This window comes from Marmota monax, unplaced genomic scaffold (genome assembly GCF_021218885.2).
Source record: "Marmota monax isolate L192 unplaced genomic scaffold, Marmota_monax_Labrador192_F-V1.1 WCK01_AAM20220418_F8-fsc00012, whole genome shotgun sequence".
Taxonomy (NCBI): domain Eukaryota; kingdom Metazoa; phylum Chordata; class Mammalia; order Rodentia; family Sciuridae; genus Marmota; species Marmota monax.
In genome coordinates this window covers 30079329-30105151 of record NW_026695227.1, presented here as the reverse complement: position 1 = coordinate 30105151, position 25823 = coordinate 30079329, and the positions used below count along the sequence as shown (strand labels likewise).

The 25823-nt window shown below is 51.2% G+C and overlaps 2 protein-coding genes across 12 annotated transcripts; one reads left to right on the top strand and one right to left on the bottom strand.

Annotated features, from left to right (window-relative positions):
• Positions 1–8281: 8281 nt before the first annotated feature.
• Positions 8282–12493, bottom strand: Wnt1 (Wnt family member 1). The gene is made up of 4 exons (XM_058576126.1): positions 12336–12493; positions 11187–11440; positions 10238–10503; positions 8282–9739 (listed from the first exon to the last, which is right to left on the bottom strand). The coding sequence occupies exons 1-4, from the start codon at positions 12437–12439 to the stop codon at positions 9251–9253; spliced, it is 1113 nt and encodes a 370-aa protein (XP_058432109.1). The 5' UTR covers positions 12440–12493; the 3' UTR covers positions 8282–9250.
• Positions 10377–25823, top strand: Wnt10b (Wnt family member 10B). 11 transcript variants are annotated; one of them, XM_046435697.2, is made up of 8 exons: positions 10377–11065; positions 13482–13581; positions 15201–15277; positions 19570–20267; positions 21168–21280; positions 21397–21659; positions 23392–23765; positions 24596–25823. In XM_046435697.2, exons 4-8 carry the CDS (start codon positions 19947–19949, stop codon positions 25052–25054), a joined length of 1530 nt encoding a protein of 509 aa, XP_046291653.1. In that variant the 5' UTR covers positions 10377–11065; positions 13482–13581; positions 15201–15277; positions 19570–19946; the 3' UTR covers positions 25055–25823. The 11 variants fall into 11 exon arrangements, with proteins under 11 accessions (XP_046291653.1, XP_058432108.1, XP_046291655.1 ...); XM_046435695.2 differs by lacking the exon at positions 10377–11065 and adding an exon at positions 11294–11409; XM_046435694.2 differs by lacking the exons at positions 10377–11065; positions 13482–13581 and adding exons at positions 11297–11409; positions 11527–11619.

Sequence of the window (25823 nt, the reverse complement as noted above, 5' to 3'; positions counted from 1 at the left end):
ATCCCAGAGACTCCAGAGGCTGAGGCAAGAGGATCCAAAGTTCAAGGCCATCCTGGGCAACTTAGCCAGACTGTCTTAAAATAAAAAATAAAAAGGGTTGGGATGTGGCTCAGTGTTAAAGTGCTCCTGGGTTCAATTTCCAACAAAAAAAGCACTGGAGTGGATGCAAACAGCACCTTAAATGGGCCAGTGGTGTACTGGGAACACTTGAGTGATTAGGAACAACATGCTCCTTCTCCCAGAACTTCCCTCCATCTTTGCCTATGGATAGAGTTGGCACCAGTTGCCAAAGTTCTGGGGAGAAAGGGAGAAAGAGAAGTGGAGAAGTGACTGCAGGTCTGGGGCCAGCTCCTGGTAATCCATATCTCAGGCTGGCCCTGCAGGGCCCTGTGGGTGGGAGGCTGAAGGTTCCCTGCTGCGAAAATGACTTCTAAATTCGGCTGTGTCTGCCAGTCAGCCAGCCTCGTGATGGAGGCCACAACCACCCCCCACCTTAGTACTGCCTTACTGTTTATGAGTAGGAACAGCAGATACAGGAGGACATGGTCAGTTTGGAGCAGAGATCTTAGGTTAGTGTGGGTCCCTGTGACCCTCCCAATAGCCAGGTTCTTCCCTGGGAAGACTTTTCTGCTCTAGTGATTAAGGCTTTGGAAGAACCAAGCACCTTCTCCTCCTTTCAGACTCAGGAAAGTCCCTGGGACTTCCTGAGATCATCCATAGGTGGGTAATGGAAACCAAGAACCAGGACATAACTCTGGGACTTCAGAGACTATCAGAGTCAGGAGTGTGAACATGTATGTGTGTGAGGAGGAGAGAACCAGGAGAGAAAACCAAACTCGAGGACATGGGAAGTATGCGAAGTATGTCTACGGGGTATAGTGTCAGTGTTCACTCAGTTATTCATTTGTTCACTTGCCCATTAAATGCATATGCCAGGGATACAGAAGAGACTCAGGCACAATTTTTACCTTCATGGATTCCACATTCTAGGCTCTATGGGTAAAGACCCACAGAGGTATTACAGTGTAGAATGACAGCATAATAAAAAGCATTCCTGAGGGAACATGGCAGGAAAGAAGAAACAGCTACTAGACTAGGACTTATGAGGAGTGAGAACATATTCAGGTTTCCAGGAGACAAACTGTTGAAAGTCCATAATAAAGGAAGGTTCAGCCTAGATATGCTGTCCTTGCCTTTGCATGACATAGGGTGAACTCTCTTCCTTGAATCCCATGACACATGAATTCTTTATATTTATATAAACATGAATTCTTCATATATATATATATATATATATATATATATATATATATTGGATACAATACTTTTATTTTATATGTGGTGCTAAGGATTGAACCCAGGGCCTCACATGTGCTAGGCAAGCACTCCACTGCTGAGCCACAACCCCAGCCCCATGGCACATGAATTCTTTTGTGGATGGATATTCCACCTATGCACCCATCCACTCATCCATCCATCGTGTCTATCTATGTATCCCATCCATCCATTTACCCATCTACCAACTCATCTATCATCCATATAGTCATCCCTCTATACCCATCTATCTATGCATCTGTGTATTCATCCATGTACCCATCCATGCATCCATCCATCTATTCATTTGTCCATCCATTCATCATTTAATGAAGGCAATTTTGTATAGCTTAATGCTGCAAAGGATGCCATTATGAAGAAAACACAGAGCATGTTCTCAGGGAACTGGAAGCCTGGTGGGGGAGTAGTATACACAAATAACCACTGATAGGATGGCCAGTCTGTGCTGTTAGTGAAAGCTCCACCAGCAAGGTGCTTCAGGAGCTCGAACAGGCAAGGGAAATCAGAGTCTTCGTGGAGGAAGGAAAATTTGAGACAAGTTTCAATAGGGAGATGGGAAAAGGGTGCATTCTGGGTATGTGAAAACACATAGCTTTCACAGGGAACAGAAGCACTGAGGAATACAGAGCTGAAAAGAAGTGGGGTCCTGGAGAGATATGTGGGAATCAAGTCATGAAATGATTTTTAAAAGCAAAGATAAAACATCTGACATTTAATTAGGCCCTGTAGCACACACCTTTAGTCCTGGCTGGAGGATCACTTGAGCCTGGGAGTTGAAGGCCAGCTTGGCCAACATAGTGAGACCTGTCTCAAAACAGACAAAACAAAAACATTTGAGCTTTAGTGAGAGGAATTGAGGGAGAGGTGAGTGGCAGAGGTTTGGAGTGAGAATGTCCCAGTGCTCCTAAACACCAATAAAAATTTACCTAATGCTTGATTATGACCCTCTTGGTCTTAATACCTTGTGGAATCCCCTGCAGGGTTATGAACTACTCAAGAGTCCTGCCTTTGATTTAATTCTATATCCCTACAAGCTTGTCATGGAGCAGGTGCTCAGAAAATACGGACATAAGGATGGAACAGATGACAAAACTGTGCCACAGGAACACTGGCATGATGATGTAGCATCATATATATAGGAAAAGTGATCGTTTCTGCCTACTGTGTCCCCCACACCACTCCAGCTCCTAAGAGAGGATCCTGCCTTTTTTGCTGGGGTCTCTCCATAAGGCACCACAAGGTGGCGTTGTTCCAACTATAGCTTTTGATTCTGCTAGAGTCCTTAGTGTTTCAACTGGTGAAGCCTTGTCTAAGAATTATCCAGGAATGGTCTAGACATCTCCTTCCAGCTAGTCCTAAGAAAATGAAGAACTTGAGTGCAGCCACAGAATAAAAGAGCTGACAAGTTGGGCAAGATGGTGCACACCTGTAATCCCAGCATCTTGGGAGGATGAGGCAGGAGAATTCCAAGTTCAAAGCCAGCTTCAGCAACTTAGTGAAGCCCTAAGAAAACTTAAATCCTGTCTCAAAATAAAATCTAAAAAGGGATGGGGGATGTGGATCAGTGGTTAAGAGCCCCTGGGTTCAATATACAGAGAGAGAGAGAGAGAGAGAGAGAGAGAGAGAAGAAGAAGGAGGAGGAGGAGGAGGAGGAGGAGGAGGAGGAGGAGGAGGAGGAGGAGAGCTAACAGACCCCAACCTCAATCATGTATCAGTTATCATCTATCCAACCATTCCTTTGACTGTGCCACTATGTACCAGGTTCATTGTATGTTAGGGTCTTGCAAAAGCAAGAGGGACCAAAACACAGTTCTTGCCTCAAGAACCTCATAGTCCAGTCCTATGCAGATCTTCCCTTCTTCTCTCTTTTACATATGTGTGACACACATGCACACTCACACATGCAACTGTTCGTTAGGGCCAATCCCCTTGACCTGGGAAGCCATCTCCACATGAGATCTACTCTTTGGTGATGTTCACACATTCAAATCCAAATTTCTCCCCAAGATTGCTGCATGGCCACAGAATATTGACACACTACTGACCCTTGAGCACTCCTTCCCTCAAAGGCTTCTTTCTCTTGCCCTTCTCCTCAGTTCCCAGTCATGTCCTTTCCTGTTCTCTCTCCCCCACATCCCATCATGTATACACAGTCACTCTGCCAGCCCTGGTAGGTTCACAGCATAGGTCTGGTATATGCTAGGGTCTCCTTACACCTAAAGCTCTGGAGGCTACAAGGACATGAGGCCAGATCCATATCTATCCAGAAATGAGGAGTTGGAGACTCTAGAAAACCAGACTTCAGAAAAATGGTCCTCTGTGGCACAAGGCTTCTGCCAGCCAAACCTGTCTCCTGACAGAGACCTACTTTGGGAGGATCAGGCCCCTCCTTAGACACAACTCCATCATAGTGGTGGCTGAAGATGGAGCATTGTGGGACATTGTCCACTTTCCCAACATGCTCCAGGGCCCTTCTGAGCCCTTGGCGGGTTTGGGAGAGGATGGGAGGGAGGGTTGGTGCTGAGAGTGGGAGCCAGGCCCATCGAGGTCCCAGGGAGTGAATGCGGCATTGTTGGTCAGGCCAGAGTCACAGATAATTACCTCAATTAGTGACAATGGGAGAGTAATAAATACAGGCTTAGTGTCTCCTACCCCACCAGGGCTCCGAAGATTAATCCAGGCTGACGGGCGGGCCCTGAAAGGCGTGATGGACAATTCATTAAACTCCCCAAATGCCGCACAACCTGGGCGTGAAGGCTGAGTTAGCCCCCTGGGGGCTGCGCCTTTGTCCTGATTGTGTGTCTCCGACACAGCAGAGCCGAGCAGCCCCCAGAGAGTGGGGAGGTGAGTGGGGCTCCCCTAGCCGGGCCAGGCGGCAGGGGGATTAGGCCTCGGTCCGGCCCTGGTTGCCCTGGCATACTGGCTCGGCCTGGCTGGAATGTCCGTGTGGGAGGGAGCAGGACGAGCGGAGGGGCGGGGCCGACAAGGTGGGGTAAGGGGGGGGCACACAAAACCAGGGGCAGGAGGAGTTAATTAGACGCCAGCCGAGGAGGGCGAGGGGCCACAATAGGGCTGAGGGGCTGCCAGGGACGGCCCCTTCACTTCCGAGGATTAATGGAGGGGGGAGCTCAGCCCTGGGGGAGGAGAGCTGGAAGCTTCACAAGGTGGCACTGCCCCCTCTTGCCCTGCTGGGTACCTATGTGACAAGAGGCTGGAGGCAGGAGACTGGCCACCTGGGCAGGTGCCCTCAGCATCCCACAGAATGACTCTTCCTTACATGGCACCTACATAGGGAAAATGATGGGGCAGAGAGGGGAGGAAGCACCTCCTCATTTGTCAGGGAAGTAGAGGAGACAAGCATGTAATTTAGGAGCCCTGTTCTCAGCCCCTCTTACCCAGTCCCCACAAAACCTACTCTGAAGCAGATTCCAGAGCCTGAAGCTTTACCTTCCCCAAGGAGGCTGCCAGGTTAAAGCCAGAACCTTCTGGCCTGTATGGCTGGAATTGATGTGAACACATAGGACTAGGGGTGGTTGCAAGTGTGCACAGGAGATTTTGCCTGCAGGTATGCCTGTGCACCGGGCTTGGTGTTGGCATGTCCTCAGTAAATGCCTGTTGAATGAATGAATGAATGAATGACCTTTTGATGAGAGTAACTGATTTGAAAAAAGAGAAGTGGTACTTGGCTGCACCCTGACACAGAGTGAGTGACTTTGGGCCCTTCCATACCGAACTTTCAGCCATGGCCAGGGAACTCCATTTCTGAGGAGATGAGCAAGTGTCTAGGGAAAATGGAGCAGCAGTGGTTCCTTCACCTGGAAAAGACAAAAAAAAAAAAAAAAAAAAAAAAGGCAGTAGGCTGTTGGAAGCCCCACTTCCTCCTGGGCCTCAGGGAACAGGGCAGCCCTGGCTCCTCCTTAGAGCCACCCCACCCTACCCCCTCCCAGGGGATGACAAGGGAGAGTTGGCGGCAGTTCCCTGGGCATATTTATAACCTGCTGTTCCTCACCAGCGTCTGCTTTTAGCCCAGACGGGGGAGGGGGCAGGAGGGTGGTCTGTCTCATGCTGGGCGCCCCAGCTGGGTGTGGAAAGAGTGAGTAAGGGTGAGTGGTGGGCAGCTCTGCATGGATATTCCTGCTCACACCACAGCCAAACAGCTTATTTTCTCCTCATTTTGTTATTTTTCTCTCTCTGTCCTGGAGAGGAAGACTGAGCCAGCCTGGGACAGGGGGTGGGGGGAGTGGACTGGACCCTAGGGTATTTGCAGCCCCACTGACAGGGTTTTTCCAGGGTGCGTGTGGCAGGGTGTGTGCGGGTGCCAGTTTGCTGACCCCCCAGGGACTACGCAAGACTGCTGTCTCAGTCCTCTCAGCTTTTCCACTCCCCTGAGGATATTTCAGGACTAGTACCTCCCTCATTTTCTGAGGCCAACCTTGTATCCAGGGTCCCTGCCAGCCTCAGATCCCCTTGGGTATGTGGCACCTGAAGATCAGAGGTGGGTGGGAGCCAGAGCATCAGGCACATTCCTGCTGACATTATCCTGTGGCCACCACCCTGAACCACTCAGCCCTGAGACCTTTATGAGACTCTTTCTAGGCACAGCTGTTCTTTCCCCCAGGATCTACCCACTCTAGTCCCAAGTGAGAACAACACAGATGATCATAATAACAAAGTAATTAGTTCCTGTGCCATGCTTTTCGGATCCTGCACTCCTTTTACTTGTCTCCTACCCCATGCTGGGGATAGAACCCAGGACCTCCAGCATATTCGCCACTCTACCACTGAACTATACCCCCAGCCCTTTTAAGAGCTTTTTTCCCCCCTTTTATTAGCGCATGCCCTGTTAGGGCCCAGCCCTGTTTTGTACTTCCCAGAATATTCTGCACTTTCCAGCCTCAGGAAGAGAAGGATTTCCAAGCTGAGGGCTTATGTATGGGAGTCTGTCTTTAAGCTTAGTACCTTAGTAAAGTCTTCAGGTACATGCAGAAGACTTTACACTTCACTGAACCTTCATTGTACTCCCTCCCACCCTTTAAACTGACAGTATCTGTTTATGTGTTTGATTCTCTGGCTGGACTGTAAACTTCTCCTAGCAGAAAATATGGCTTGTACAACACTATATTGCCAGCATTTGGTGTATACCCAGTACAGAAGAGGTGTCAGTAAGCTTCAAATGACTGAAGCCTTCATGTACATGATCTCATCTGAACCTCATATCCTCCCTGAAGAATAAGTAACAATAATCTTTCTTTCCTGTTTAATGGTCAAGGCAAAAGAGGTTGAGAAAGCAAAAGATATTTACTGGAAACCCAAGGTCTTTCAGGTGTCTCCTACTCAGAATCAATAAGGGTTTTATTCTTCCCACTAGGCTGCCCATCAGAACTGAAATGGTGCTGCCTTAACCAAAGAAGAGAAAGGGAAAGGGATGTCCTTGCAGGGTTGAGCAGATCCTGGATCCACTTCCCTACCCCCACACACATCCCAAAGGCCAACAAGGGTCAGAGTTCATACACCCAGGGAGAGGTGGGAGGCAGTGACAACAGCAAAGGAGTCCTGGGGAGAGGGGGAAATTCTCTTGTTGGCTGGGACCAGTTGTTGCCCTTGGGGGGGGGGGGTGTTTCTTAGCTCCTGCTGTCCTTCTGGTCCTTCCCTGGAGGGGAGGGGTTAAGATTAGAGACAGACATTAGAGTTTAGGAAGGGGCTAGTGTTTGTCTGAAGTTAGGGTTCAGGCTAGGCTTCAGCCTAGACCTGGGGACAGGGAGAGGATTAGAGTTAACATAGGTTTAGAACTATGGGCAGGATTAGCATTCCTGCTGACTCCAGTGAATGTGCACACAGAGGTAGCCTCTAGGAATTGTTAGTAACAGAATCCTCATTCTGACTCTGTGGGAATGGCCAGTTTAATGATTTGGTTATGAATCACACTTTGTCTCCTTTTGGTTTAGGGTGGTTTAAGCCTAGTCCACATTTGAATTCTAAACTTCCTGCTCCTTTCTTCTCTCCCATCATCAGTCTGAGCTTCCTCAGCATGGAGATCCTTCTCTGAGGAAAAGAGTCAATAACCTGTTACCTGGATGCTCCTGCGTCCAAGGTATAACTGGGATTCTAAGAAGATATTTCCCTGTCTTGCAGAAGAAAGGGGTGCTTCACCACTGCCCTATACCTGGGTCCTAGTAGGAGACAGGATTCAGGGAACAAGAGATCTATATCAAGGGCAATAGCATCCTTTCTGCTTGGATTTCTCTTTCTACTCTTCAGAACATGGCCACAGTTATCACTCAGTTGTCTTCTAGGAGGAAAAGCAGGCTCAGAGTATGTTTAATCCCCATTCATCAAATGAATGCACTTGCCTATATCACATAGAAAGTTGCTTTTAGAATAGGAAGATGAGGGGCTGGGGTTGTGGCTCAGCAGTAGAGTGCGTGGGACCCTGGGTTCAATCCTCAGCACCACGTAAAAAATAATTGGGGCTGGGGAGGTGGCTCAAGTGGTGGTGCGTTGGCCTGGCATGCGTGTGGCCGCCCGGGGTTGGATCCTCAGCACCACATAACAGACAAAGATGTTGTGTCCACTGAAAAACTAAAAAATCAATATTAAAAAATTCTCTCTCTCTCTTTAAAAAAATAATAATTGAGTGAAACAAAGGTTTTGTGTCCAACTATAAAATAAATATTTTTTTAAAAAAAAGAATAGGAAGATGAACCCTGCAGGATGTTTAAGCTTCTGACCAGTTTCTTCTGGAGACCAGGGTCCCATCTGGTCTCATTAGGTCATCCAAGGCTCAGAATTTCAGGATCTTTTTGCAGGTCCAGGAAACCAGTTCCCCAACAATATACCCTATTTGTTTAAGAGAAGTAAGCACCCAAATCTGGGAGTAGTAAGAGGAAGGTAAGTGGATACCACAAACCATGTTGTGTTCTGGATTCAAGGAAACACTACCAAGTCATTGATAAAAATAGAGATTTTATTCTGCAGAGGAAGATATTACATTAGTGGGGGCGAGGAGCCACTAATAGCTACAGTGGAAGGAAATACTGATTCCGGTAGGCAAAGGCATCTTTGAGAAACAGGAGAGGAGAGAAGGTTGGAGGGCAAAAGGAGAGAAGAATGGAGAGGGACTGGGTTAGAGTGAAGGTGGTCTCTGCAAACCAGGCTGGAACCCAGCACAATAAATAATTTTATTTACAACAACCAAACTCGTGGCTTTGTGTCCACGTTTCAGTGCAAATTATTTACACACTGATGAGGAGGCAGGACAGGAACGGGTGGGAGGTGGTTGAGGGAGGCATGGCTCACAGCTGTTCAATGGCTCCAACAGAGAGGCTGGAAGAAAGGGGGATTTTTTGCTGCGTCCCCCACCTCCTCTTCCACATCACCACAGCTGCCCTTTCACCCTGGAACTTCTCGGCTTCGCTTGAAGCAGGGAGGAGAATGGCCCTGATGCCCAGGTGTGTGTTCAGGGTCTGCGCCCATCGCTGGAGAGTGGTAAGGCGCCTGTAGGGACCAGGAGAATAGGGAGGACAAAGGGGAAATGAAAGAGGCAGAGAGGACTCTGGTGTAGTGTGGCACAGTCAGGGCAGCGTCAGGAGCTGACCCCGGGTAGGGGAGGGGACGAATCCTTCTCTCACCTCCAGGCCAAGCAAGGGGGCAGTGCAACAAGGGGTCTCCCGCGGAGAGGGAGGTAGGTAGGTTGGGGCAGGTCCATCAGGATGGCAAGAGGGTTCATGCCGCCCCACGCAAGTGGTTTGAGGAGTCCCCAGAGAGGAGGAGATGGGAGAGATGGGACACGTATGAACCGCGGGGAATGTGGCTGAAGATTTTGGAGCGGGCCAATATCAATCAGGGTCTTGAATGCCAGCGAATCTGTCGCGGGAAGTCTGGAGGACAGCGTTCCCGGGCAAGTCTGCGCAGCGCCTCACAGACACTCGTGCAGTACGCGCGTGTGAGTGCAGTTGCGGCAGCTGACATGGCAGCACCAGTGGAAGGTGCAGTTGCAGCGCTCGGTGACGCGCTGCGTGCGTGTGCGGTGGCCCCGGCCACAGCAGAGCAGCTCGCAACCATCCAACGCCGGTGATGAACTGTTGCAGGAGCGCCCTGCAGTGCCTGCTGTACCAAGGCGTCCACTGTATGTGCAGAAGTTGGGTGATTTCTCGAAGTAGACGAGGTCATGAGGGGAAGGAGGCTTGTGCGCAGGGTCTTCGGGCTCTAGGCGCAGCAGCTCCGCTCTTGAAGCACGGTTGCTACCGCGGTTGCCGTAGAGTACGCGCGATGCGCCGTCGAAGCGGTCACGCAGCACGTCGCCCACCGCACGCAGCGTGGGTAGCCGCATCCAGCAGGTGCGCACCGTGCATGAACCAGACATCCCATGGCACTTGCACTCCTGACGCATCTCAGAGAACACTGTCTGGGGTGGGGAGCGGGGTGGGGGGGAAGAAGGAAAAAAGATGTCCCAAGGCATTGTCAGTCAGAGCCCTTATTCCAGATACCGCCCCCTCCTGGACGCGGACGGGACCTCAGCAAAGTCCTGGTGGAACCCAGGAGAAGGCGCGAAATGTCCCTCTGAGATTTGGACACTTGGCCAAACTCAGCTGCACACCAGCGAGTCACTCTCGGCCTCTCTACCCTGTTTTTTTTTTTTTTTTTGTAATCTCTGCAAAGGAGGGGCCATAGGCAATCCATTCTATGTGTTGTATAACTTGTATCTTCTTCCGTTCTATCTGCTCTCAACCCAGAAATTCCTTTGCTTCAGCCACTATCTCTTTTTTGGCTTTTTTCCAAATCTCCTGCTTCCCTCAGGACGCCCACCCCTGGAGTCCTCATCTTACTACCGACTCTTACTTTCTGAGCCCGAGGTTAGCCTGGTCACTCAGCTTCGGGTGCTGAGCCTCTCAGGTCTACTCACCGTGCGGCCCGCCTCGTTGTTATGAAGGTTCATGAGGAAGCGCAGGTCCCGCCCCTTCTCCCCAGAGTCCACGAACTCCCGACCGAAGAGGCGGCCGAAATCAATGTTGTCACTGCAGCCCCCCCAGTGCCAATCGGGGCCTCCAGGACCGCGCCGCCGATAGTCGCATGTGCAAGACTCGATAGAGCCTTCTGAGCAGGAGCGCGCCACCGAATGGGTGACCCCGGCAGAGGTGATGGCGAAGATAAACGCTGTTTCCCTGCAGCCTAGGGGTGAAGAGACTAAGAATCAAGAGAAGGCGCTTGTGGTCCGGCCAGCGCCCTCCTTGGAGGGCTTGGAACCTTGGAGTCCCACGCCCGGATTCCACCCTTGGAGTCCTGAGGGCTAGACTAGCGGTAGTGTTGGAAACCTTATTTCTAGGTCTCACAGAGAAAACAGGTGCGTGGGCACGAACCCACCAACACACTGGTAGTCACGCTTTACGGAGACTCTTCAGAACACTTTTTGGCTTTAGAGAGGAAGTGAGGCAGCACCAGAGAGAAAAACACGAGAGGAGCGGAAGAACTTTGCATTGTCAAGACTTCTACGCAGCCCAAACAATCTACGCAGCTTTTGGCGTAGCAAACTTTGCTAAGCATGAAGCAAGACACACGCGGGCAGACAGCAGCTTCCCAGGAACTTCGATAGATTGAGGAAAGCGACCGTCATCCAGCGTGCACAACCTGGAATTCATTTTCTTTTGGTCAGTGGCTCAGAAAAGTTAAGCTTGGTACCGAAAATATACAGCTGGAAAGCGCCTGGAACTGGCGCTCGGCAAGAAGCAGTTAGGTGGGTTGATTGTGTGACCCTGCAGTGCCTGGGACATCTTTCCTGCGTTCACCGGCCTATGCCCTGGGGGTGACCCTGCATTTCCCCTGGTCCCGGAAGCGTCGACTTCCTGGGTACTCACCTCGGTTGACGATCTTGCCGAAGAGGTGGGGCCCCGGAGCAGTGGGGCAGTTCCAGCGGCGGTTCCGGAACTGCCACTTGCACTCCCGGACTGCGCTCTGCAGCCCACCGCTCACGCTGTGCAGGATCCCCGGGTTCTGGCGGATCAACCGCCGCTGCTTGCGGCTCAGCAGTTGCAGACTGGGCTCCAGCACCAGCTGCAGACTCTTGGAGTCGGTTAGCAGGTTCGTAGAGGAGGCTATGTTCACGATACCCCTGGTGGGACGCACAATGGGAACTCAGACTGGGGAAGGGGACCTGCACTCTAATCATAAAGAAGAGTTTCTAACCTCACTCCTCAGAACTAGGAGTTTCTGAACATACCAATACACAGGAGCATGCACCTGACCTTTGGGAATACATACCAGGAGAGTTCGGGGGAGATCAATTATAAGGTAATGTCTTTGTGCTCCCAGACTTACTAGTATGAAAGAACTGGGTATCCAGACTTTTGGGTGTCTAGTAGTCCTAGGGGATTCTCAGAGTCCTGGGTCCAGGGACTGCACAGAAGAGTCATGGGGAACATGGAGACTGCAAGAGTACCTGGGCTTTCCCAGCCTCCTTCTGATCAGTACCGGGAAGAAATCCTGACCTGCAGTTCTTGCCTAGGAGTGAAATGCCCAGGAGTCCCACCCTTTTCGGGTCTCCTTTCTAAGTGAACACCTAGTCCTTCACTTCTGATCTTTGGAAATCTGTGGCGCAACCACGAGTATGAGGTTAAGACTGGGGCTCAAAAGGGAATGACAATCCTAGATGGGAGTGGGCTCCCCGACTGGGTTATGGTGGGCCTCTGCCGGCAGATCATTGATCCCACTTCATCAGAAATGGAATCTCTGGGGCTGATGATACAGGTCAATGGTAGACCCATTGCAGAAGCATGCCCGAGGCCCTGATCCCTAACCCCCCCCCCCCAAAAAAAAAAAGGAAAGGAAATGGAATGGAATTTCTGGTGCAGCTCTGGGCTAGAGCAACCTTTGGTGTGGCAGAAGGAAGTCAGAGATGGGGCAATGTCTGTGGACTGACGGGTCCCAGAGCATAGGAGCTGGATAGGGTTGGCCCCTGGCTCTGTCCCCCAGAACAAGAGGCCACCACCCGACACCAGCTCACTTACCACCATCGGCCACTGCTGTTGGCGGCCAGGGCAGCGGGCAGAGCGGCCAGCACCAGTAGCAGAGTAGCAGAAACCCAGCTGGGCAGCAGCGCCCAGCGCCCCATGGCCTGCCTGGCCTGGCCGCTTCTGTGCTGCAGTTGCGGCGGCTTTGGCTGCTGCCCGCGACGGTGGGACCGGACGCGGCGGTGGCGGCGGTGGCGAGAGTTCGCAGTCTGGCTTTAACAACCCCGGAGGCGGTCGGCGGGCAGCATGGCTTGTGGTCCCGGCTGGTGGGCTGAGGCGGCCACGGAGGGCGGCACCGCCTCTTATACTTGCGGCGCTGGCTGGAGTGACGAGAGAAGGCTGCCCAGCCAGGCTGCACTGTGGCACCAGGGCGCACCAGTCAGGGGCGCAGACAATGGGCAGCGAGCGGGGCCGTGGCTCCCTCCCGTCTGAGCAAAGAACTGACGGGCTGACCGTCGGGGCTTACTCCCCCCCCCCGCCCCCTGCCCGGTGGCCCCCGCCTCCAGGCTTGCACTGGGCGCCGACCCCTCCCCTTGGGACGCCCTCCCACGCGCGCGCCTGCCTCACTACTCTTCGCGTCGGGAGCCCGTCGGGGACCAGCATCCGCCAGGGGGCGCGGGGACAATGTGCTTGGGGAGAATCCCCCAGGAGCCCAGACCGCCTCTCCAAGCGCGATGGGGCTGTCCCCTCGACGTCACCCTGGCCCCACTGGTGTCCCTTCTCTCCCCCATCCTGAGTGGCGGAAGGAAGGAAACCTGTGGTTCTGGCCAGAGACTAGGGAGATGCTTTCCCACCCAGGAACCCCCAACGTCTGGACAGAGAAGGAAAAGGGGGAGACAGGGACGTGGGTGGAGCTGTGGTCAGGGAAATCCCGAGGTTAGGATAGGGGTGGGCTGACCAAACAGAGCCTGGCTGTGGAGAGAAACCTGAAGCAGCAGCAGGTTGCACATGTGAGCCAGAGGAAAGCACAAGTGGCTGTGTGTGTGTGCAAGTGAAAATGTACACTGTGTTCTGAAGGTGCATGCTCCTGTGTATTGATATGTTCAGAAACTCCTAGTTCTGAGGAGTGAGGTTAGGAACTCTTTCCAAAGAATTTTGGACTCAAGTCAGAAGAGATCATCAAGTTTTGTTTTTTTTTTACAGTTGCTGCCTGGGGCAGTGTGTCAGGAAGGAGGTGGCAGCTATGATAGGAGAAACCCAGAAGCTTGACTAAGGGATGCAGAGTGTCTGGTACTGTTGGAAGGTGGGTGGATGAGTGTGTGCATGGGAAGATTACATATGTGTGGATGTGTCACAGTCACCCTGTGTATCTTGTGTCATCCTACAGTGTGTCACCTTGTGGTATGTGTCAACCTGTGCATATCACTGGGGGAGAGAGCTGAACCTACAATGAAGTGGGTATGAAGATGAACCAGGCCTGAATGACTGAGTCTTTGATGACTAGGATTAGAAAGCGTGGGCAGTGGAGCCAGCCATGGAGGCTGCACATGCCAGTAATCCCAGCTGCTGGTGAGGCTGAGGCAAGAGGATTATATATTTGAGGTCAGCCTAGGCAACTTAGTGAGACCCCCTTTCTCAAAATAAAAAATAAAAAGGGCTGGGGGTGTAGTTCGTGGAATGTTATTGAATTAAACCCCCAGTACTGAGAAAAAAGTAACAGAAAAAGAAAAAGACAGGGTGGGCAATAAAGTAAGTGTAAGGTAAGGGAGGACTAGGAAGAAAAAGGCTGCTGACTGAACTGAACCTAGATTAGGAAATTTGGCCTCTATGTGTTTGCTTCTCTCTGGATTTTGCTACCAAGTTACTGTGTTCTCCTAAAATTCTGGTTCTTTCTGCTCTCACCACACAGTGGTGCTTTGAGTGCCCAAGATCATCTTAACAATAGTACACTTTTCTCTCCCAGGGACTTCAATTCAACTTCATGGCCATCATGGTTTTCTGTTGAAGAAGTGGTGCTGTTCCCTGTGTGGGGCATAGGGGGCACTGCCAGCTTGGTTATCATGCCTCAGTGTCACTCAGAGATGGCTCCTGGAGGGAAAGAAAAATCTCTTCTTTTACCTCTCTCCTCTCTCCCATTTTACAGAGGACCAATAAGTGAGGCAGTTGTACAAGGTCACAACTAATAAGTGATCAGCAATACAGCCCAAACCATTTTGACTCAAAGCTTATGTTCTTTCTTGTTCCTCCATTTCCCAGGAGGATGGAGGAAAGAGGGGAAAGGCCCTAGGTCTGAGTCACATGGTATATGGTCTGCTTAAATTACTATTTTGATCAAATCATATTTTATCAATTGTCCCCTCTTTCTTTTTTAATTTTTTAAGTTGTAGATGGACACAATACCTTTATTTTATTTTATTTTAATGTGGTGCTGAGGATCAAACCCAGTGCCTCACACATGCTAGATGAGCACTCTACCACTGAGCCACAACCTCAGCCCCCATCTTTCTTTCTTACATCATCAATTTATCTCTCTTTTGGAACACATCTATCAACATGCAAACGCTGTAATATCTTCTATCTGAAAAATTCAAATGCTTTGTTTGATCTACATTATTGTCCAAGATTGCCCCATTCCTCTTCTTTTACTACAAAACTTGAAATTTTAATTTTAATTCTAGCATCAATTTATTTTCTTTCTACTCAAATTACATCTTTGCAGTGCTAGGGATGAAACTCAGGGCCTCATGCATACTAGGCAAGTGCTCTAACCACTGAACCACACTGGTAGCCCCTTAGAAGGTCTCTTTTAAAAATTTATCTCCTTCTTTTTAGGTATTAGTGATTGAACCCAGGGCTATTAACCACTGAGATACATTCCCAGCACTTTTTTGTTTACTTTTGTTTGTTTGTTTGTTGAAACAGGATCTCACTAAATTGCCTGAGCTGGCCTTGAACTTGTGATCATCCTACCTCAGCCTCCAGAGGAGCTGGAATTACAGGTATGTGCTACTGCCCTCAGCTCCAATCATACCTTTCAACTCACTACACTTCTTTATCAAAACCATTAATGAAAATCTGTATTGCTCTATCCAATAACCAATTCTTAGTTCTTATCCTAGTTAGCCATCCTGGAACAGCAGACACTGCTCAACAACAACAACCACAACTACTACTACTACTACTACTAGTTCTTCTTCTTCTTTTTTTCGTACCTGGGATTAAACCCACAGGTGCTTTACCACTCAACCACATCCCCAGCCCTTTTTATATTTTATTTAGAGACAGGGTCTCACTGAGTTGCTCAGGGTCTTGCTGAGTTGCTGAGGCTTGCTTTGAACTCGTGATCCTCCTGCCTCAGTTTCCTGAGCTGCTGAGATTACAGGTGTGTGCCACTGCACCCAGCCACTTCCTTCTTCCTTCCTCTCATTTGTTTTTTTTTTTTAATTTTAATATTTATTTATTTTTTTTTTAGTTTTTGGCAGACACAACATCTTTGTTTGTATGTGGTGCTGAGGATCGAACCCGGGCCGCACGCATGCCAGGCAAGCGCGCTACCGCTTAAGCCACATCCCCAGCCCCTCTCATTTGGTTTTGAAATACTATTCCTATCTCAATGGCATCTTCCCTTTCAGGGTCCTTACCTGGATGCTCTTTGTTTACTGAATTTCTAAACACTGGAGCATACCCAGGTTTAATTGACCTTCTTTTCTGTCTTCATGAATTCCCTTGGTAAACTTTCCAGTCTTATGCTTCCTAATTTATATCTCTAGTCCTGAAATATGAACTTACACATCTAACACTTAAATAGCATCTCAAAATATACCTGTGCAAACTGAACTCTTGATTCCTCCATTGCCTTAACTTGCTCTTTCTTCAGTCATTTCCATCTCAGTAAATGGCAACTCCTTTGTTTCAGTTGCTCAACACAAAAATCTTGGAGTCATCCTTGACTCAATCTGCTTTATACTCTGAGTTAAGCCATCAGCAAATTCTGTCCCTCAATCTTCAATAGGTAGACTCTTATCCAATCTCACTACTCTACTGCTACATGCTAATAGGAGCCACCATCAACTCTTGCTTTCATTCCTGTAATAGCCTCCTATTTGACTCCTTGCTTCTAAGCTTTTCCCCACAGTCTGTTCCTGTTCTCCATATAGCACAAGGGGCCATCCTTTCTAAAAAGGAAGTTAAATAAGTTCATTACCCAGCTAGAAGTTTTCCAGTCATTCCTCATCTCACTTGAATCAAGCCAAAATCTTTACAGTGGTCTACAAGGCCTCAGGTGATTTAACCCTGTTCCTTCCTAGTACTCCAACTTTGTTGCCTACCATTGTCTCCCTTATGTATTCCTCCCCCTTAGCCATACTGACCTCTTTGCTGATTATTTGAAAATAACAAGAATGCTACTTTTTCAGGGTCTGTACACCTGTTTTTCTGTCTTCTGGAATGCCCTTCCTTAGATATCTCTATGCCTTTGTTCCTTCACTTCCTCATCTGTCCCCTTATATAAAATAGAATCCCATCACCAATCTCCTTTATCCTGCCTTATTTTTCCCTCTGTATCATCTTTGACCACAGATAACATTGTGTGTGTGTGTGTGTGTGTGTGCGTGTGCACACATGCACTGGAGATTAAATCCAGAGCCTCAAGCATTCTAGACAAACACTATGTCACTGAGCCATATTCCCCACCCAACCACAGATATAAAAGCTTGAAATGAACCAGGTATGGAGGTGCACGCCTGTAATCCCTGTGGCTCAGGAGGTGGAGGCAGGAGGATCACGAGTTAAAAGCCAGTCTCAGCAATTTAGTGAGGCGCTAAGCAACTCAGTGAGACCCTGTCTCTAATAAAATGCAAAAATAGGGCTAGGGATGTGGCTCAGTGGTCTAGGGCCCCTGAGTTCAATCCCCAGTACACCCTCCTCCCCCCAAAAAAGCTTGAAATGGAAAATCAGGAGAAAACCACCCTCCTGGAGTAAGCATGGGGAGAGATGTTGGAGGGAGAGGAGCCTTGTTTTGACCTTGGGATATGGGAAGGAAGAAGGGAATCAGGGAGTTTTGTGGACAGAGGAGTCTACTTCCTTTGAAGCAACTGCCTGTTAGGCTGGAAAGGCACAGCCCATCCATCAGCCCCCTGTAGAAAAGGGAGCAAAATTCTCTCTAGGGTAATCCTGAAGATTTGTTGGGGCCAACTGCCAAATGTTGGGGGGCTTCCCCAGAGACCACCAGAATCTGGCTCTGGATACTTTGGTGCCTCCAGGTGGTAGCCTGTGGTGCTGCAGCAGAATGTGTGTGAGGTGGAGGGTAGGCAGCACAGCTGAGCTCACCACCAAGCGAGCGCATCCATTCCTCCCGGGCCTATAATTTGGGTTCCCCTGGCCTGGCCGCCCCTATCAGCGGCTTAGCAACAGATGAGTCACCCAAGACCCCGGGCCAAGGCAAACATGAGGGGAGGAGGAGGAGGAGGTTCCCGAGGCTGTGACTGGGTTTAGCCACCGCCTCAGTTACTTGATTCCCCCAATCTCCAGGGGCCCCCACTTTTTTCTTTGACCCCCGCCCTCCAGGGCCCCAGTGTTCTTCCCACATTGTTCTGTTACGCCCTCCATCCTCATGAATGGAAGAGCAGCCCTTTATTCTTCTCATTGAGAGGAATGGGGACCAGCTTGCTCCCACTCCCTTGCTGCAGTGATGACAGACCCCCATTCGCCCCCTCCTGTCATAGCCCCAACCCTAGTCAAGGTCTCTCTGGTTCCTGCCCCTCCCCTTTCCTGGAGCTGGCCGCGTGCTTCGGGTATTAGGCAATGGGTGTGCACCCGCAGCCCTCTCCAGGCCCCGCCTGTCCCACCGCTCTCTAGCTGCCTGCGGGTCAGTGCTCAGGCCAGCCGGTCGGGCTGAGGGCACTGTGGGCCAGCTCAGGCCACCCAGTCAGCCTGCTTGTGGCCTCCTATCCCAGAGCTAGGCTTCAGTGAGGAGAGGGAGCAGGCATATGCATCCTTGGATTTGAAACATCCACCTTGGACAGCCACCCAATCACTGAGATGTTGAAACTTATGGCAATAGTTCTGACCCCGGTCCCATCTTGTCACCTGCCTGGAGTCTGAGGATAGAATCAAAGGCAAAAACAAAAACAAACTAAAACTGGACAAAATCCAAAACTTGAGGGAGACCAGAGACTCATGAAGAAATACAAATGTGTATGAGGTCCCCATGGAGAAAAGGGGCATAGGAAACTTCATTACCTCCTCTTCCAGGGACCTGGGTGGAATCCCAGGCTGACATGAGGAAAAAGGATGAGGACACTGGTAGGAATCACTGAATCCAGGTGTAAGGATGAAAGCTACAAGACAGGGCTTTCAGATTCTGGTGACCTCAACAGTCACACGTGTTTGGGTCGCATCCTATAAATAGGAAGGCTGTTCAGGAGTTCTTGGCCTTCTTCTTCCCACCCCAGAGATGGGGAATAAAAGAAAAGCAACCATTTGTGGTCCATGCTGTCCAATGTCAGGAACTATGGCACTTACTTCCCTAGACTGTTCAGTATGTGCCCAGTAAACATCCCAGTAGATTTAAGTTCCTGATTTCTCTCAGACTGCTATGCCCCTTAGCCAGGAGTGCCCCCTTCAGCATAAGGCAGGACCTGCCACAGCACAGACTCCAGGCTGGCTGCCCAGCAGAGCTGTTGCCACCACCAAGGAAGAGGTGATTGTGGCTGTGGGTATCATCTCCGTCCTTCTGCTTACTTGGTTGGGGGGCTGGTCTCTGAGTCAATGCGCTTGAGTGCACAGGGCCAGCAGTGCCTTAGGCTGTGGTCTGGCAGGGGCTGGGGGCGGTTGGGAAGCCTGGGGCCCCTCTCTGGCAAAAATAGTCCGCAGTGGTTAGAGCTACTAGGGTGAGTCAGGCGGGAGTGCATCGGCGACTAACCCCTTCGCTGCCGCTGGAGCTACCTAAGGCATTTTGTCTTGCTTGTGCACCCCAAGACCAGATTACTTCCCAGCTCTCCCTGAGCTAGGCTCAATTTGGGATTCTGAAGCACTCCTCAGCCCATGTGAAGCAAGACTGTATTCCTGGAGCAGGAATACAGTCCTCCCAAGTGCAAAGCCAGGAATCCACGAATGATAGGAGACCTCTTTGGGCAGTATGCCTACGGAGGAAGACAAGCATAGGCGCGAGATACAGATCTTTGGGGCTACCTGAACCTTTTGACTAGAGTCAAATTCTCCCAGGCGGTTGGGGTAGGGTTGGGAGGTGGGCAGGAGCCAAGCCACTTGGTCTCATTGGCTTTTTCTGCAGGTACTGAGTGCCCTGCTGTGTGCTCACCTTGTGGGTTCTATAAGTGACTGTCAAACGCCTGAAGGAGAAGATGATCCAGATCCCTCCTCCCCTTGTCAAAGAGCTGTCCACCCATCCCACTGTCGGTGGGAGAAACTGAGGCAAAGAGCAATGAAAGATTTGGTCACTTGGGCTGGGTCCTGGCTCCCTAATCTGGGCCAGGCATCCTCCCTATACGTCCTTAGTGACCCCAGAGCAGGTGAAAGAAACTCCGGCCACCTCCTCTTTCAGGAGGACCAAGCGTGAACCCAGGCGTCGGGGGAGAGGGTGTGTGTGCGCGCGCGCTGGGAAGAGGGGGAGCGGCTGCGTTCCCCTAGTCAAAGGGGGGTGGGGTGGGGATGCCCCGGGCTCGGGGAGGGGCCATAGCTTCGTCAGCCCTAGCAGAGCCACCCGTCAGTTCGGCTCGAGCAGAGCCAGAGCCCCCAGTGCTTTGCTCGCCCGCTCGTTCGCTAGCCCTTTCGATCACTCCCTCTTTCCCTCCCTCCCTTCCTCCCGGCGGCGCTGGGGAAGCGGCGAAGAGGAGTGGCCCGGCTCTGGAAGAATGCAGCTCTGCCGAAGGGGCAGAACCCGTCGCAGTCACCCCACGGTTTAAGCAGTCCGAGCGGAGCCCAGGCGACCCAACCGTGTGGGTCACGGACTCTGCACCCGAACCGCTGGAGGTAATCGGACATGGGAAAGCAGGAAGGGCAACGAGGCGCGCACCCAGGACCAGACAGGCACACGGGTAGTCAGACAGACACATCCACCCATAAGAGCACAGACACGCAGAGAGCCAAAGATGTTGCCAGAGATAAAGACAGAGAATAAAGGAGTGCTTCCAGATTTAGAGGGCAATGAACACCAAGGCAAAGGGGTGGGGACCGAGGCTGGAACCTGTGGGGACCAGACGGTCGCAGGCTGAGGAGGGGAGCATTTACTTAGGAAAGGGTGGACAGAGAAGAGGACCCAGCTTGCCACACCATCCCTTGCTGGGGAGCACCAAGTTTCCCTCCTCTTTTGCTGCACCTGGAGCCTCTCCTGTTTCTCTGTAGTGCAGGGAGGGGGTAGAGCTGGGTGGAGAGCCCAGTCTTCGACCTTTCTGAAGGAGCTTGCCTGCCATTGATGGCACCTGGAGGCAACGCCCCCCCTCCCGCCCCCAGGTGGTGGGGAACCCCCTCCTGATCCCACCCCCTTAGCCCTATAAGGGTGGGGAAGCCCGTCTTGGGGCCCTTGAGGAGGGAGCAGAGGGAGCAGTGGGTGAGGTCCTGGAGCAAGTGTTTGCAAGTCTGTATTTGCATGTGAGTGTGTCTGTGTGCCGGGCATTGTGTCTAACTGGACTGGGCTCCAGGGGCCTTCGGGTGAGTCCTTAGTTGGGTGACCTGGACTCTTTCTCTTCCAGCACTCCAAGACTCAGGGACTCTGGAAATCAAGGGGGTGATTCTAATTGCTTGGTTTGGAGAGGGGTGAAAAGGGTCAGTGAGGTTGGCACCGGTGGCTTAGGAGACCTAAGTAGGGCATCCTTCGGTTCCCTGGGGAGCAACCATATTTCAGAGCTAGCATTAAATCTCCCTGTCCCGCAGGCGCTGATCATCTGCGCACCGGAGCCTCCGGGCTTCGACATGCTGGAGGAGCCCCGGCAGCGGCCTCCGCCCTCGGGCTTCGCGGGTCTTCTATTCCTGGCCTTGTGCAGTAGGTGAGCAGATCCCCCTGTCTTCCAGACTACGAGAGAAGCACTGACCTGGCGTGGGGAGATTGGGAGGGAGGTGTGCGGCCTGATCCACAGATCCCAGACGCCTTTTCTGTTCCCAGGGCTCTAAGCAATGAGATTCTGGGCCTGAAACTGCCGGGCGAGCCGTCGCTGACGGCCAACACCGTGTGCTTGACGCTGTCGGGTTTGAGCAAGCGGCAGCTAGGCCTGTGCCTGCGCAGCCCCGACGTGACGGCGTCCGCCCTTCAAGGTCTGCATATCGCTGTCCACGAGTGTCAGTACCAGCTGCGCGACCAGCGCTGGAACTGCTCGGCGCTCGAGGGCGGCGGCCGCCTGCCGCACCACAGCGCCATCCTGAAGCGTGGTGAGCCTGGCGGGCGGGACCGTGCAGCAGCCGAAGCTAGGGGGTGGGGGGCAGGCTGAGGCGAGCGGAGGCGGGAAGAGACCGGTCCATGGCTTCGGGAGGGGCCTCTTCGGGAATTCCCCCCGCCCCAGCGCTGAGCCGGGTCTGGCCACCCGTCCGTCCGTGGCTTTGCAGTCCCGATTTCCACCTGTGCGCTGCTGGCAAGGCAGCTGGGTCCCTGCTTCCCTACCCCAGGGCCCCCTCTTTCCTGCCTCTGCCCAGCTCAATCTGGATTGCACCTGTGAACAAGAGATGCCCCCAGCCCTGGAAGCCTCAAATTTCCCCTGTTCCCTCCCCTATTTTTCTCTCCCCCTCCCTCTCTACCGGGACAAGCCCAGGCCAGTGTCCCCAGCGGGGGTGGGGTGACGCCCCCAACCGTTTAAGGGTTAAACCTGCTCCCCTAATTGCTGGGGTTCCCAGGAGCCAAAGCTGGGAACAAAGACCCTGATGGCTTTGAAGCTGGGGAGCAGCCCCCTCCTCTGTGCTGTGGGGAGCCCAGGTGTCACTCACCTGAGCAGGTGAGGAACGATGGAGGGACAGAGAACAGGTCACTGCTGGCCAGGTCTGGAAGGGATGATCTGGGAGATTTTATTGTCAGTACCTATGCCTTGCTTAAGTTTACTCCCTGAGGAGTAAAGATCCATGGGGGCTCAGCCTGGGGTGGGTGTAGTGTTTTGGGGACTATGGGGTTAATAAGCAGCTGCCATCTGCAGGGGAATTCCCAAGACTTGTGCAAACAGCTTCACCCTTAGAGGGTTGGGATTGGGGGGATCAGGAGGCTGGCCTGGGAGCCCTGAATCCCAGTGTAAGAGAGACCTGGCCTCTAAGAGGGTGCTGTCTTTCATCTTCTCAGGGCTCCAGGGAGCCCCTGCCTAAAATGAAGTAAGGGACCCTTTCTTCACCTCAGGGCCTGGCTTAGGGGAAGGCTTTGACACCCAAATGGTGAGCACATCTATCTAAGCCTGGGAAAGGCTTGTCATCCTGAGCCTCCATGACCCCAAAAACATAACAAAGAGGCCAACCTTTTAAGAGGGCCTTAGGGAAAATCACCCCCTCCTCTCTCCTCCTCCCAGTGTTTTATAGAGTAATAGCAGGTTATGATAAACATAAAGGGCAGTCTTGAAGGGCAAATGTACAACTAGAATCTGGGAAAGGGAAGGGTAACTCCATAGCTCCAGTGTTTTGGGGTTTTCTGTGGGGTAATGGAGGGTAGATTGATTAAAAGACTGATTTAAATAATTCTTCAGGGGAATACAAAAGAACCCTAAAATTCTCTGCTCCCACCCCACTCCAGCTCCTGCAGGGCTGGGGAATTCCTAAGGCTTTCAGATGTAGAACTCTATGAATACATTTTCTCATCTTCTCAGGGATTCCCTCTTAGTCATCGCCCAACCCCAAGGGTCTCTCCCTCTGGATTGGCTCTTTTATCTACACCTGAAAATCAGAGTGAGAATGGACCTCAGAGAGCATCTTGATCAATGAGTCTGCTTTTATAGATGAGGAAACAAGCTTTGTGCTATTTCCTTTCTTGTCCTGTTAAACTTTCTCCCAATCACTCAGCTAGAATATAGCAGGGTCAGGATTCAATTAGAAAATTTTGGAATTGGAGGATGGCTGTTTATTTCCTCCTGCCTCCCCATTCTCAGCTGCCTGTCAACCTTAGCTCCACCATTATAATCCTTATCATCCCCAGGTTTCCGTGAGAGTGCTTTCTCCTTCTCCATGTTGGCGGCTGGAGTCATGCATGCTGTTGCCACTGCCTGCAGCCTGGGCAAGCTGGTGAGCTGTGGCTGTGGCTGGAAGGGCAGTGGTGAGCAGGATCGGCTGAGGGCCAAACTGCTGCAGTTGCAGGCACTGTCCCGGGGCAAGAGTTTTCCCCACTCCCTGCCCAGCCCTGTCCCAGGCTCAAGCCCCAGTTCTGGCCCCCAGGACACATGGGAATGGGGTGGCTGTAACCATGACATGGACTTTGGAGAGAAGTTCTCTCGGGATTTTTTGGATTCCAGGGAAGGTCCTCGGGACATCCAGGCACGGATGAGAATTCACAACAACAGGGTGGGACGCCAGGTATGTTTGTGGGCCTTATCCTGGTTTCCTTTGCTATTAAGGTCAGGCTAGAGTGTGAGAAGCCCAGAAGCCCAGCAGAGTAAGAGGATGAGGTGTGGTGGGTGATCTCCATTTGCCATCAGCAAGTCACCCAGCCTTGGATTTGCATCTGTACAAAGAATCTGATGATAACCATATCACAACATCTTTAAAGCTAAGCTAGCAAATAGGGTACCCCACACAGTGCCTAGTCCTTGGCTTGTTACACGGTGGCTGTTATTACAGCTGCCTTCCCTAAAGACCTGAGGGGCACTCTGGGCTACACTTTCCATTTTACCAATCTTACTCTGGACTGAGAGTCCAGAAAACTGGAGTTGAGTTCTGGTTCTGTTACCAGTTGGTGATCAAAGATGGGCAAATCCAACCAGGTGTGGTGGCACATCCCTGTAATCCCAGCTACTCAGGAAGCTTAGGCAGATGAATCACAAGTTTGAGGCCAGCCGGAGCAACTTAACAAGACACTGTCTCAAAATAAAATAAAAAGGGCTTTTGTAGGCTAGTGGTAGAGCACACCTGGATTCAATACCCATTATCATATTCTGCCCCCCCAACTCCCCCACTCCGACATACCCACACAAAACAAATCACTTAGTGATTTAGTTCAATTATACGATGGCTTCAGTTCAATTATATGATGAGGGAATTGAGCTATTAGCTAACTTTAAAATGCCCTTTCTCTTCTGATATTACATTTGTTCCTCCTTGTGTTCTCTGTTTCCTTCCCTTTCCTATGTCTACATGCTCTTTCCATTTGCTGCCTCCCCTTCACCTGTGCCCCTCTGATGCTCTAGGTGGTAACTGAAAACCTAAAGCGGAAATGTAAGTGCCATGGCACTTCAGGCAGCTGCCAGTTCAAGACATGCTGGAGAGCGGTCCCAGAGTTCCGGGCTGTGGGGGCAGCATTGAGGGAGCGATTGGGTCGAGCCATCTTCATTGATACCCACAACCGCAATTCTGGAGCCTTCCAACCCCGCCTGCGTCCTCGACGCCTCTCAGGAGAGCTGGTCTACTTTGAAAAATCTCCTGACTTCTGTGAGCGAGACCCCACAGTGGGCTCCCCAGGCACAAGGGGCCGAGCCTGCAACAAGACCAGCCATCTGTTGGATGGCTGTGGCAGTCTATGCTGTGGCCGAGGGCACAATGTGCTCCGGCAGACAAGAGTTGAGCGCTGCCATTGCCGTTTCCACTGGTGCTGCTATGTGCTGTGTGAGGAGTGCAAAGTCACAGAGTGGGTCAATGTATGTAAGTGAGGGTGAGCCTGACCCTGGCACTAGGTAAAGGTACTGTGTGAAAGGGCAGCTTTTCAGCCCTTTGCTCTGATTTCTGTTTAGGGTCAATCTTGACACCCTGGAAGTTCAAAGTATCTATCTGGAAATGGCTTTGGGAGTGGTGAGGTTTAGGTGAGGTCTGTGATGTGCGGCCTTTTCCCCATAGTTGCAGGGTGGTTGGGGAAACTGTTACCCCTATTTTGCTCCTTAAACATCTGAATGGACTAAGATGAAATGCACTGTCATGCTCCCCTCTTCTCAAATCCAGGGCCCCTTCTCAACTCCAGGCTTCTGTTGTTCATACTCCTTTTGGTGTGGGGGGGGATATTCCTTAAGGTTTGGCTGTCCTCTCCCTTAAGGGATAGTCCAAGCATTGTGTGGAGCCATTAAGACCAGTTTCTAGAAAGGAACCACCACTCATGTTAGCTTTCCCATAATTCTCTACCACAGCCTAGACTTTCTCTTGTGGGGTCAAGGGAGACAGTAGGAGTAGAGAAGTTTTTCTTGGGGAAGGAACAGAGTACTAGAGAGTACTCTCCCACAAATCTCACAAAAACTATCCATGTAGACCCTTAGGGAAGTTGTTTCCTTCCATTCAGATGTTAAAGGGGACCTGCCAAAGGAAGGGTTTACCTAAGATTCTTGGAGCCTGTTTTTTCTTCTTTAGCAGGAGGAATGGGAATGGATAATTTATTGTACTGAGACTTGTTCTTGGTTCCAGTTTGAAACTAAAATAAATTAAGTTACTGAA

What these genes read in the sequence shown, in the direction of transcription:
- Wnt1 (XM_058576126.1), bottom strand. Translation starts at nt 12,439, where the DNA reads ATGGGGCGCTGGGCGCTGCTGCCCAGCTGGGTTTCTGCTACTCTGCTA. An exon ending in AACAGCAGTGGCCGATGGTG is followed by an intron (nt 11,441 to 12,335) that starts GTAAGTGAGCTG and finishes GCGTCCCACCAG; the next exon opens with GGGTATCGTGAACATAGCCT. An exon ending in ACAACGAGGCGGGCCGCACG is followed by an intron (nt 9,740 to 10,237) that starts GTGAGTAGACCT and finishes TCCCCACCCCAG; the next exon opens with ACAGTGTTCTCTGAGATGCG.
- Wnt10b (XM_046435699.2), top strand. Translation starts at nt 19,947, where the DNA reads ATGCCCCGGGCTCGGGGAGGGGCCATAGCTTCGTCAGCCCTAGCAGAG. An exon ending in CAGCGCCATCCTGAAGCGTG is followed by an intron (nt 21,660 to 23,391) that starts GTGAGCCTGGCG and finishes TATCATCCCCAG; the next exon opens with GTTTCCGTGAGAGTGCTTTC. An exon ending in ACAACAGGGTGGGACGCCAG is followed by an intron (nt 23,766 to 24,595) that starts GTATGTTTGTGG and finishes CTGATGCTCTAG; the next exon opens with GTGGTAACTGAAAACCTAAA.